The sequence below is a fragment of the Penaeus vannamei genome, chromosome 37 (genome assembly GCF_042767895.1).
Source record: "Penaeus vannamei isolate JL-2024 chromosome 37, ASM4276789v1, whole genome shotgun sequence".
NCBI lineage: Eukaryota > Metazoa > Arthropoda > Malacostraca > Decapoda > Penaeidae > Penaeus > Penaeus vannamei.
In genome coordinates this window covers 27841757-27854256 of record NC_091585.1, presented here as the reverse complement: position 1 = coordinate 27854256, position 12500 = coordinate 27841757, and the positions used below count along the sequence as shown (strand labels likewise).

Sequence of the window (12500 nt, the reverse complement as noted above, 5' to 3'; positions counted from 1 at the left end):
CCGAGTGGGACGCCATCGCTCAAATAGCCTAACAGGAAACCGCGTTGCCTTAGGCTGCTACAGGCCTAGCAGCCAGCCATTGAGAAACTACATGACGCTCGGTAATTTTTAGAGTTACAGCGTTCGTTACACATTTCTCGCCGGTTTTCGTGGCGTGTCGCTGAAATTGCATCGTTTTCGTAAAGTATTGCGACGGTTTCGTAAAGGCTGGAAAGTTTAGTTCGCGTGAAATGATTGTCACTTAAAATCATTTCGGCAAAAGAGTGGCAAACGCCGTGAATTGCAAATGTACAAAGTTTTCGTATTACTATCGGACCATAGAAACATGTACATATTAACACACCGTACTTATTCTCTATTACCCGCGAACTTTCATCACATTATGATGATACTGTGGCATAAAATCGGCGCCCTGTAATAAAAGGCGGTTATTTGTGGGAAGTCTTAGAAGATCGTTTGTTTACCAAGTTTGTTTACAATGTTCGCTTGAGGATCGCTGGGACGCCGTCGCTCGCCTCTCACGGAATGGTCACAAAAACACTTCGGAATTATGATTATGGTCGCATTATCACCAAGTAAACGAGGTATGAGTTATAGATCTATCGTTTTAGCTCGTGCTTGGGGAGAGAAGAGGTTAATGAGGGTAGATAAGTAGACTGAATTTCTTTTGCCTCTGCTGTGGCCGGCTCGAAGGCCTACGCAACTCTCACTTTTTTCTAAGCCCGGTGAAATTATTTTTGAATGGATGTTCGTGTTAGTTGGGTTTACTTCGAATACTCAGAGCAGAAGGTGCGACGTGTTGTATAGTTTGTGTATATTTGGAAACCTTTTTTAACTTGTTTAGCTGTATGTATCTGGAGTGAATATGCATCTCTATCTCCCTCTTTCTCTCCCTTCCTCTTTCTCTCCCTCTCTCTTTCTCTCCCTCTCTCTTTTTCTCCCTTCCTCTTTCTCTTCCTTACTCTTTCTCTCCCTTCCTCTTTCTCTCCCTTTCTCTCTCTTCTTCTTTCTCTCCCTCTACCCCCTCCTTCCCTCCCTCTCCCTTGCTCTCTCTCTCTCTCTCCCTTTCTCTCCTCTCTTCTCTCTTCTCCCTCCTTCCTCCTCCCTCCTCCTCCATCCCCCCTCTCCCCTCCCTCCTCCCTCTTCTACTCTCCCCCCTCTCCTCTCTCTTCTCTCTCTGTATATATACAATGTTGTCAGGTAGGGCTGAAATAGATATGTGTGCATATACATATATATTTTTTTATCTATAGTACAAATGAATACATAGTAAAGTAAGAGTAAAAAAAAAGGAAAATAGATAGGTGAAAGAGCAAGGAAGAGTTTTGAATCGTCCTTCGAGTCTAAAACATTTCATCATCCCTGTGCAGCTAATTATGTCATGTGAACAAGTGGAGCTATGTAAAAGTTACGATGGACAAGGTTTTGATTTGTTTGATTTAGTTTGTGTCGTTCCATTTACCCCTTATGGAATTTTACTTTGATTTTTTTACACTTTACAGTTTCTCTCAAGTTCAAAATAGCAGTCAGAGAGTATTTTATATTAAACAAAACTTTGATCTTTTTATTTGTATTAGTATGCAAGGAACAAAGTGTGCATACATTCAGAAGGAGAAACTTCAGTTTAGGAAAAAAAAAATATTTGACTGTGAAGACGTCTTTATATATGTGAGGACATATATGGAATACGCTCGCTATCCCCCAGATCCACTCACTCACTCACTCACTCACTCACTCACTCACTCACTCACTCACTCACTCACTCACTCACTCACTCACTCACTCACTCACTCACTCACTCACTCACTCACTCACTCACTCACTCACTCACTCACTCACTCACTCACTCACTCACTCACTCACTCACTCACTCACTCACTCACTCACTCACTCACTCACTCACTCACTCACTCACTCACTCACTCACTCACTCACTCACTCACTCACTCACTCACTCACTCGCTTTCTTCACATACACACATACCTCATATTAGTCACAAAAAGGGTGTATTCTACTTGAATGAATTGATATCTTGATGACATTCAGAAGTTACAGTGTATGCTAAAATCATGTTATACAGACCTTGTGCATGTCAAGAATAGAAAAAGAAACTCGACTGACAGAAAAAAATAAATGCCACGAACTGGACCTGGCAGTGACTGGCCAGTTTTCTTGATATATTGGACATGCAAACTTGGCAGTGTTCATGTATAGAGCTTATATAGTAAGAGGGTAAAATTTTATTAGTTAAATGAAATAGACATTGAAGGGTAAGATTTGATCTTTGCAAAGATATGTCCATGTTACTGTCGTGGGTTGGGGTTCTTGTGGGTAGTCTCTAGAGGCCTACACTGTTTTACTGTATGAGGTTGAATTTTGTTATTACTATTATTAGTATTAGTATTATTATAATGAGTATTTTTATCATTATTGTTATTATTGTTGTTATTATTATTATTATTCTACCATGTTTATCATTAATACTATTATTATTTTGCTTTTATTATTGTTATTATTATTATAATTATTATTTTTGTTATCATCATCATCTTCATCTTCATTTTCATTATCATTATTATTAATTTTTTTGTTAATATTATTATAATATTAGTATTATTGATATTGATATATACCTTGCTGAATTATTTATGTTATGACAGGTATTTATCCAAATTAGTGTTAGAAAATCTAACTGTAACATGACCATGAAAGGGGAAATACACTCACCAATTCTCTCTCTCTCACCAGGATGGACAACAGCAGAGAAGGCGAGCGAGGGGACAAAGCCCGGGGTGGGTTGCCACCCGGGATGGACCCGGCAACAGCTGCACTATATGGTGAGTTCAATGTGAAAATACTGCAGCACACAGCCTCCCTCCTTCCCCCCTACAACTGTGTGTTGTTTTCCGTTAAGATTTGGCATTCAATGTAATGTTATTATGGTGGGGAATGGAAATTGTTAGTTTTCTTGTTGTTGTTGTTATTATTGGTAGCAGTAATTTTTTTTATTGTTGTTTTATCTGTTTGCAGTCTATTACTTTTTTTATTAGTGTTGTCATCATCATTATCATCATTATTATTATAATGATTATAAATGTTATGGTATTGTAATTGTTATTATTTTATTTTTGTGATGACTGCTAAGTATTATAACCATAACTACTTTTACATTTATATTTATAATGATTATCATTATTATTATTGTTGTTTTATTATTGTTATCATAATCGTCATCATTAGTATATTTTATTATTATTTTTACTGTCATTATTATCAGATGATGATATTTTAGCATTTGTTATTATTATTATTCATATTATTTTTTTCAATTACTATTTTTTGTTTATTGTTTTATTTGATATAATTTCTGTTATTGTTATATTAATGTCATTGTCATGTAGATAATGTGTAGTGATAACTGTAGTGTAATAGCAAATAATGATTTGAATAATTTTGATAATGTGGAAGATCTTTTTGATTCATTTTTATGTTTGATATTATTAGGTATTTTTATGATAACAAGGAGAGACAAGAAGTTTGTATCGAGTTATTATCATTGTTGCTATGAGTATTCAGTTGTTGATTGAGGCTTCTTATTGTGTTCTTATTAACACATTGTTTACTTTTGTTGTTGTGAAGAATATGGGTGGTTGTGTTATTGTTTCACAGTCTGTTTTAATGTTATTGTCATGAGAGTCTGTATTAACTGTTGTTGTATATTTTTCTTAAACAGTTAATTGTTAGTTTTATCATTAGCATCATCCTCATTATCATTATTATTATTATGATAGTTTTTATTGCAATTGTTATCATTATTATTGTTGTTATTATTGATATTATCATTATTATTGTTAGTAGTAGTAGTATGTAATATTGTTGCTATTATCATGACATAATTATCATCATTAAACTGTTATCAATATTATCAATATTATTATTTTTGTTATTATGTCTTATCATTTTTTAAATTCTTGTTTTTTGTTGTTGTTATTATTATTATTATTATTATCATTATTATTATTATTATTGTTATTGTTATTATTATTATTATTTTATTATTATTATTATTATAATTATTGCTATTGCTATTGTTATTGCTATTATCATTATTATTAATATTATTGTTTTTATAGTTTAGATCCATGATTATGATTATGATTATATTTGTTCTTGTTATTGTTGATATTATTTTTATTTTTATTATTATTGTTATTGTAATGATAATAGTAATGATAATGATAGTGATAGTGATACTTATAATAATAATAGTATTACAATTAAATTATTGGTATTATTATTATTATTATAATTATTATTATTATTGTTGTTGTTGTTGTTCTCATTATTATTATTATTGTTATTATTATTATTATTATTATTATTATTATTATTATTATTATTATTATTATTATTATTATTATTATTATTATTATTATTATCATTGTTATTATCATTATTATTATTATTATTATTATTATTATTATTATTATTATTATTATTATTATTATTATTAATGTTATTTTTTTAAATTATTATTCTAATTTATTATATTTTTTTTATATATATTTTTATTTATCTTTATTTTTCATTGTTATTCACATTGCCATTAGTATTATTACTATTATTAATATTTATTGTATCATCAGCTTTGTTATTCTTAGCAATTATTATTCCCTGCTGCTGCTATAGACCACCATGATGATAATCTTTTGCTGTCATACCCTTTGATGTGTAAAAGTTTATATGATAACTAGCATTAACAATCATCAGTTGGCAGTATTTTTGTGTTCATGTCAAAGCTGTCCTTTGACATACCAGGAAATATAGTTCCTTTACAGTCAGGATAATTTTTGGGTGTATTGAAAATGGGTTCATTTGCATGCAGAGCAGTTGCTATTTGGGTTGGTCTCACTTCTGACAGTTAAACCTATGATATGTAATATAAGATGCCTTTTGATGAACGGTATGCTATAAAGAGAGAAATTGAAAAACGTAACCAGGAACTCTGTGTAATGGTAGAAATGTACTGATAATTGTTCACTGAGTTGTGCTTTATGTGGCATGCATAATGTGGACTGGATACCTTTCAATTGTTTGTTGAGTTTGATATCTTGTTGAAGGATTCTATTTGGAGTTACTATCTTCCATACATATTAAAGTACTGATGACTACAGAAGAAAATCTAAATACTCTTTTAAGATGGTATTTGGGTAGAGATGTTTGTTTAAGCCAGTTATGAACAGATCTTATTGCGACAGATGTAGAAATCAGGTAAGAATGAGAATGAACATCTTGACTGTGCCGGAGATGTATTTGATTGGTTTTGGTTATATTCATTGTCATTCATGTCTGTTTCTACTTCAAGCCAGTTGAGAACATAGACAAGATCTTGTAGGATGGAGTTTATGTTAATATTTTATTTATAGAGGTCTGTAGAAAAGATTATGCGATTACTGAAATTTGAGCAAAAGTTTGATAATATTATGATGTTCGTACATTTTTTTAATAGCTGTTTGTCTCCAGACTTTAGGTATGCTAAGTGAATTTTTATGGATATTTTTTGTCTTTGTAAGTATCAATTGTCTTTGTTGACATTGTTGATGAACTTGCTGATATTTCTCTTGTAGTCCTTAGGCATTTTCTTTATATTTTACAAGTTCTCAGTTAGGTGTATCTCCTGTTTTTTTCTTTTTGTTTATCAGAATCTTGCTTATAGGAGAGGATCTTAGAAAAACAGATCTTAATTTACAAGAAAAACTTACCTTTAGAAGGGATGTCTCATTATAATAGGAGAAAGTCATTGCAGTCTAGCAGTGATTAAGGGGTTTCTGATTTTTTTCTGTACTTTTTTCTGATAGGTGGGAATGCTTTTGCCATTCTACAGTAATTTGTCTTTCAGTATATTTCAACTAAGGGCTTTTTTTTATCACGTTTTGAATTATTTTAGAGGTTAAGCTTTGTGGTTTGATATTTTTTTGGTAGACTCTCAGCTTCATAAGAACTATGTAAGGATGTGGAAGATCATTGACTGTTTGAAGAAAAAGGAACCTCATGGAGCCAAGATCAAGTAGTTGTATGAGGTGCTGTTATGGAAAAGACGTTAAGATGTCTTTGAAAAACTTCATTTAGTTTCGGGAGTATGAAGATAGGCCCATGGTATACACACAGGAAACTGTACTGGGGAATAGGGAGTTTGTACACACATAAAGTGAAAGGATATTCAAGCCCCCTGTTTCTCTTCTCCTCCATAGCCCCGTGGGTGCACCAAGAGCAGGCTTTACTGTGTAAGTTGCGTCTTCTGATTCTGCGGTGTATCTTGTCCCTCTGCTGCCTGTTGCTTGATTTGCTTTCAACCAGAGACACTTAAGAGGCTTTTGTTCATGTTTTATCATTATTGTTATTATTTTTTTTTTTGTTACTACATCTCCCACTCATGGAGAGCAGAGCTTTTGTTAAGTCATTTGTGTTGGAGTTGTCTTGGCCTACTGCACAATTTTGACGGCTTTAGTATATTCAAAAAGTGACTTAATGTGACTGTGGTGATTTTGATTTTTATTGTCATCATCATTATTATTGTTATTATTATTACTATTAATATTATTATCATTATTATTATCATCACTGAATGAACAATGTCTTGGTTGTCTAATTTCATACATCTATAAAGGCTAACGTAACTTTTAAATTGGATGCTGTGAATAGAAGTAGTACCACGTGAGCTTTTAAAGGTTTTCATATGATCGAACAGCTAGTCTGAGCCCCAAATAAAGACCGAATGAGTGCATGTGGTGCCTGCCCTTGTGTGTTTGAAATTCACAACGAGTCACACTTTTTTTTATTCTACGCACATGCCAAGTCAAACAGATAAGTATAGTTCACTTTTAAGCTGAAACATGTGCATGTGGGTTGTGTTGTGTATCTCAAAAGGTTTTAAGTTGCACGTGCATTCTACAAAGCAGAGTGTAATGACCAGTTGGCACACGATTTATCATGCACAAGGAATGTAGCAAGAAGAATGTACGTTTCATTAGGATTTAGCCTCATTCTAGTTGTGTTTTAAATGTCTCTTTGTTGTCTTCAAAGATTGTTTTATGGGATTTTTTTGCATATGGTGATTGCTGATGAATGTGTGTGTGTGTGTGTGTGTGTGTGTGTGTGTGTGTGTGTGTGTGTGTTTGTTTATGTATAATTGCATGTGTGCAAAAAGCAGTTACAATGAAAATTTAAGAGTGATCAAGATATAGAAACAGTCACACTTACTAGTACTTTAATAACATTTATGATATTTTAAATCAGTGATGCTATCACAGTTATGGGTAGGTCTCAATGAACTAGGGTATGTTGGTTAGAAACATTACCCATTTAATCTTAGTTATTTCTGAGTAAGTTGGCTATCTTTCAATTAGACTATTATGAAAGTTACATAAAAAAATATATGAATCACTTCTTGTATGTGTATTGCATTCCCCCCCCCCCCCTCTCTCTCTCTCTCTCTCTCTCTCTCTCTCTCTCTCTCTGTCTCTCTCTCTCTCTCTCTCTCTCTCTCTCTCTCTCTCTCTCTCTCTCTCTCTCTCCCTCCCTCCCTCCCTCCCTCCCTCCCTCCCTCCCCCCCCTCCCCTCCCCTCCCCTCCCCCCACCCCTCCCCCCCCCCTCCCCTCCCCTCCCCCTACCCCTCCTCCTCCCCTCCCCTCCCCTCCCCCCACCCCTCCTCCCCCTCCATGGTCTATCTCCTATCTTTATATTCAGCCATTCCTTCTCTGCTACTTACCCTATCACTTCCTCTTTCTCCCTTCCTTTGTTGGTATTCCAAGCATAACTCTTTTCAGAAGGGAAACCTGGAAGTCCATAAAAGAAATGGAATGAAAGAACTGTTATTCCTCGTTATAGGATGCCTTTCATTTAATCTTGTCAAACATTTATTTCAAACTGAACCACTCACATTATCCCCTCAGTCCAGAGTACGTGCATCTATTCATTTGAGAGATGTGTGATTATGCATAGGGTGTTTTACAAGTTTCTGGGACGGATGGTGTTTAGGTTTAGCGTTCAGTCAGCGAGGTTGTTATCACTAGCTGTCGCTTTAATCCACTTACGAGAATTTTACCCTGTCAACAAAACTGGAATCTCGAGAAGGGCAGAGTTTTGTTTAGTGAGAATCTGCAACATTCCTCAAGTACATTTTGTTGGTTCTATGTATCTTAAACTTTGTACTTTTTTCTTTTTTTTTCAGTTTAGGGTAGTGAAAAATCAAGTAATTTGTTTTTGTGTTTTTTTATTTTATCTAATGATAATGATATTGATGATTATGTTCTTGGTGTTTTGGGAAGAGTCTAAAGAATTCTCTCTTTCTTATTCTTTTTTTTCTGCTTCCCTCATTTCTTGTCCCCTCCCTCTCCTATCCCTCCCATTCTCTTCCTCCCTCTCTCCTCTTCTTCCCCCTCCCTCCCTCCCTCTCTCTCTCTCTCTCTCTCTCTCTCTCTCTCTCTCTCTCTCTCTCTCTCTCTCTCTCTCTCTCTCTCTCTCTCTCTCTCTCTCTCTCTCTCTCTCTCTCTCTCACCTCTCATTCCCTTTTCCTCCCTTCCTCCCTCCCTCTCTCCCTCCCCTCCTTCCCTCCCTCCTCTCATTCCCTCCCTCCCTCTCTCCCTCCCCTCCTTCTCTCCCTCTCTCCCTCCCCTCCTTCCCTCCCTCCTCTCCTTCCCTCCCTCCTTTCCTTCCCTCCCTCCTCCTCTATTACCCCCTCTCTATCTCCCTCTCTCCTTTCCTTCCCCCTGTCTCCCTCCCTCTCTCCTTTCCTTCCCCCACCCCCCGTTTCCCACTTTCTTTCTCCCTCATTCCTCTCCTCACTCTAAAGAAGTGGAAGATGATTACCTTTTGCTGGTGCACATTGGAAACTCCATTGTGCACATTGAGCAATACATCAGGCAGTGATATTGACTAATGTACCACTTAAAAAGCCAATATGTACCATGTCTAAAATTTGATGTTAGTTTTAATATGGCTTGTTCAACAGGTGTGTTGCGGTGTTGCATGTGAAATAAAGGTGCATGAGAGGTTTTCATGTAAATATTGTTGATGAACTTTTTTTTTTTTTTTTTAATTATTCACCTTACAATAAGCTACTTGTGTTGTGCTTGGCAAACTCATTTTGCTATTGATGAGATGTCTCGGGCTTTGTCAAGTTGAATGAATTACGTGGTGTCTTTGTGGTGTCTTATTATGTATTTTTTGTTTCTCTGGTATAAAGATCAGGTCATGAACCTAACAAGGTAATAAAAGAATTAAAGATATGTATATATGTATATGTATTTATATATATTTATATACACATATGCTCGCACATGTATGCACGCATGCACACGCACGCGCACACGTACACACACACACATGCACACATACACATGCACACACACACACACATATATAAACACATGCACACATGCATGCACACACCCAAGCACACACACTTTGTGTGTGTGTGTGTGTGTGTGTGTGTGTGTGTGTGTGTGTTTATGTTTCTGTTTCTTTTTTTCTCTTTTTTTCACGCACATCTCCAGTGTGACTCATCTTGCACTTGTCTTTCTCCTCCCCAGCCAACATGTTTGGAGCAGGTAGCCTAGGACCCTATGGGGCAGCAGCGGCAGCGGGCATCCCGGGTTGGGGTGGGCTGCCGCCTGGCTTCCCACCCTCCAGTTCCGCAGCCGGCTTGGCGAGCTTGGCAGCAGCACAGCAAGCACAACAGGCTGCAGCACTAGCTAGTCTTGGACCAGCTGCAGGTAAAGATGATGAAAGACACTGTCAGGCTCTTTTGCCCTGCGAGTGTTCATGAAAGATTCGGGGTCAAGCAGAGGGAAACACTGGAAAGGGACAACTCTGGCGGCGGTGTGTCCATCAAGAGGCTTCTTTGATATATTTTTTTCTTTATTGAATCTAATTACATCTTCACATTTTTGTTGATCTTGTTTTTATTTCTTTTTTTCTCTCTCTCTCTCTCTTTTTTTTTTATAGGATTATACACTAAGACAGATTGACATAGGAGGTTTTGATACATGTGCAAACAGTGTAAGAATGTTAACCAAAATTTCACTTGTTTCACCTCGTGTAAATCTAAGGGCACTCGAACAATCAAATTCCAGTAAATTTAACAATTTGATTAATAAGATGCTGCCTCAATTAGCTGCTCCTGGTATGTCAGCTTCATGTTTTTAAAAGGTTCAAAAAGATCCATTTGTAAACATAGAACAAATCTGTTCCTGAAGAGAGCTTGTAAAAATAAATCCAAATTCCTTTTTCCCCCCTCATCTATATAATAAGTTGCACGATTGATCATGTTTTTAAAAATCACTTTTCTCCCATCCTTTTAGCTGCCTACCAGGATCGAGCAATGGGAGGTGAGATTTTCGAAGTTTGTGCATTAAGGGTTTCTGAGCAATTGATTGATACTGGGTCTATGGAAGCTTTTCCTCCTTCAGATAATAATTTTCCCTGACTGAACGATGGGGTGTATTTTCTTGGTATTTGGTGTATCTATATGTATTCACATATTGCCCTTGGTATATATGTAAGTTACATATATTAGTTTAAGTACAGTTCACTTTATTCTATGATCTTGAGGAACTCTTTCGTTAAGATATTGAGTTCATTTAGTCCTTTTTAGTAATCTTTGTCAGATTTCTCATTTCAGTTTTCTGTGTTCTCCATAATTAATAAATTGTTTTCAATGGAAAGTAGCAGTAAGCTATGCAGTGGAAAATATGATTGATGGAAGTATTTTTCTCTTGATGTGAAAAAGTGAGTGAACTAGTATGTGGGCGAGGAGCGAGCAAGCATGATTGAGTACGAGTGTAAAAGCATATCTGCATTACTGTATCCCTTTCCATCAATAACACCTGTAATTAAAGTACATAAGGACAAATAGATAACTAGATTAAGACATTGATTTGATATTCATGTTGTTTTTGGATAGATTTGATATATATGTAAAGACAAAAGAGTGTGTGTGTGTGTGTGTGTGTGTGTGTGTGTGTGTGTGTGTGTGTGTGTGTGTGTGTGTGTGTGTGTGTGTGTGTGGGTGTTTTTACGTAAGCATGTGTACACGTGCATGTGTGTGCGTGTGTACATGTATGTGTACACATACTTATAAGTATATTCATCTCTTGTTCATGTTGTCTCTCTGCCACTGTATAATCTAGTCAGGATTCGCTGTGAATCCATTACAGCTATTTATATGTCTGATGAGGAAGCGTTGATGAGTTCTAAATGTCTCAGTATGATATATTCTTATTGTGGCTGTTTTCCCATTCATCTGTGACTTTTTGATATATATATAGTATGTAAGTATGTATATTTATATGTCTACTTATGCAAATGTATGTTTATATACATGTATACTATACATATGTATATATATATTTATATATATGAGTGTGTGTATGTGTGTGTGTGTGTGTGTGTGTGTGTGTGTGTGTGTGTGTGTGTGTGTGTGTGTGTGTGTGTGTGTGTGTGTGTGTGTTTGTATGTATGTATACCATATTGGTAAATGCATTCTACTGTATGAGGGCATTACAGAAAAATGGATATTTTTTATAAAAGTTGTTACTGTGTGAGCCTCTTGGTGCAAACCGTGTAAGAAATGAGCAGGAAGGAGCTGAAGGCTATCACACTTGTGCCTGTATAAACGGAGAAGTGCAGCAGGTTTAGTGGAAGAACGACTGACTGCTTGTCTTTCCGATTTTTGGTTGTTTTATGAGAGAAATCATTAGATTTTGTTTATCTAATGAAACCAAAATTTCCAATTGTGATATTGAAAATGTTTAAATTGTGCATTTCTTTCATTCTCACGTGTTTAGTGTTATTTTTTTTGCTTTGTTTTGTTTTTCATAAATCAGATTCAGATTCATAAGTATTAGAAACATTTGAATAAGAATTGAGATTTTTTGGAAACTTAATTAGTGCACGTAGAAATTATCCATTCCTAACAAACCAAAAGTTCACCGGGCAATGATATCATTTTAAGATCAACATTACCGGTACAACCAAAGCAGCTACAGAGCCGGGATGAATCCGCGTTCACACGAGGCGCACTTCTCCGATTCTACAGGTATGTTAGATGCGGTACGGAGTGTACAGGTATGTCACGTTGTAAGTGCGGTACTCCCATTGTGGTCGTATAAGCATGTGTGGTAGGAGTGATATGTAGCAGGTCTTGTGGTTGTGGAATTGTAGTTGTGGTGTGGATGGAGTTTTACTACGTATGTTGGGTATTTATTATTTTTTAAATTTTGTGTTATTGTTTTTACTCTGGGAAGTGGACATGGGAATCATGTGGTGCTGTTCCCGATTCATTCATATTTAGTGACGGTGATAGGTTAAAACTCTCCAAGATTAGAGTAGATAGTAGTCAACTAGCTTCAATGTATACTTTTGTTAATTTTGTATTTTTTCTCATTATTTCTACAATACTTACAGTTAACAGATTGAGATGCCAACAAATGAGTACCAA

The 12500-nt window shown here is 35.6% G+C and overlaps 1 protein-coding gene across 19 annotated transcripts in view; it reads left to right on the top strand.

Moving 5' to 3' along the window:
- Window positions 1-12500, top strand: part of tou (bromodomain adjacent to zinc finger domain 2B toutatis) — a 413452-nt gene that overhangs the window by 354803 nt on the left and 46149 nt on the right. For 11 of the 19 annotated variants that reach the window (XM_070115190.1, XM_070115173.1, XM_070115185.1 and 8 more), the window contains exons 3-7: window positions 2750-2838; window positions 6253-6285; window positions 9592-9774; window positions 10363-10389; window positions 12015-12098. In XM_070115190.1, the coding sequence (XP_069971291.1) occupies window positions 2750-2838; window positions 6253-6285; window positions 9592-9774; window positions 10363-10389; window positions 12015-12098 (416 nt within the window). Of the gene's footprint in view, window positions 1-430; window positions 585-2749; window positions 2839-6252; window positions 6286-9591; window positions 9775-10362; window positions 10390-12014; window positions 12099-12500 lie in introns of those variants that run through there. The other 8 variants (XM_070115176.1, XM_070115184.1, XM_070115177.1 and 5 more) reach the window with 8 other exon arrangements.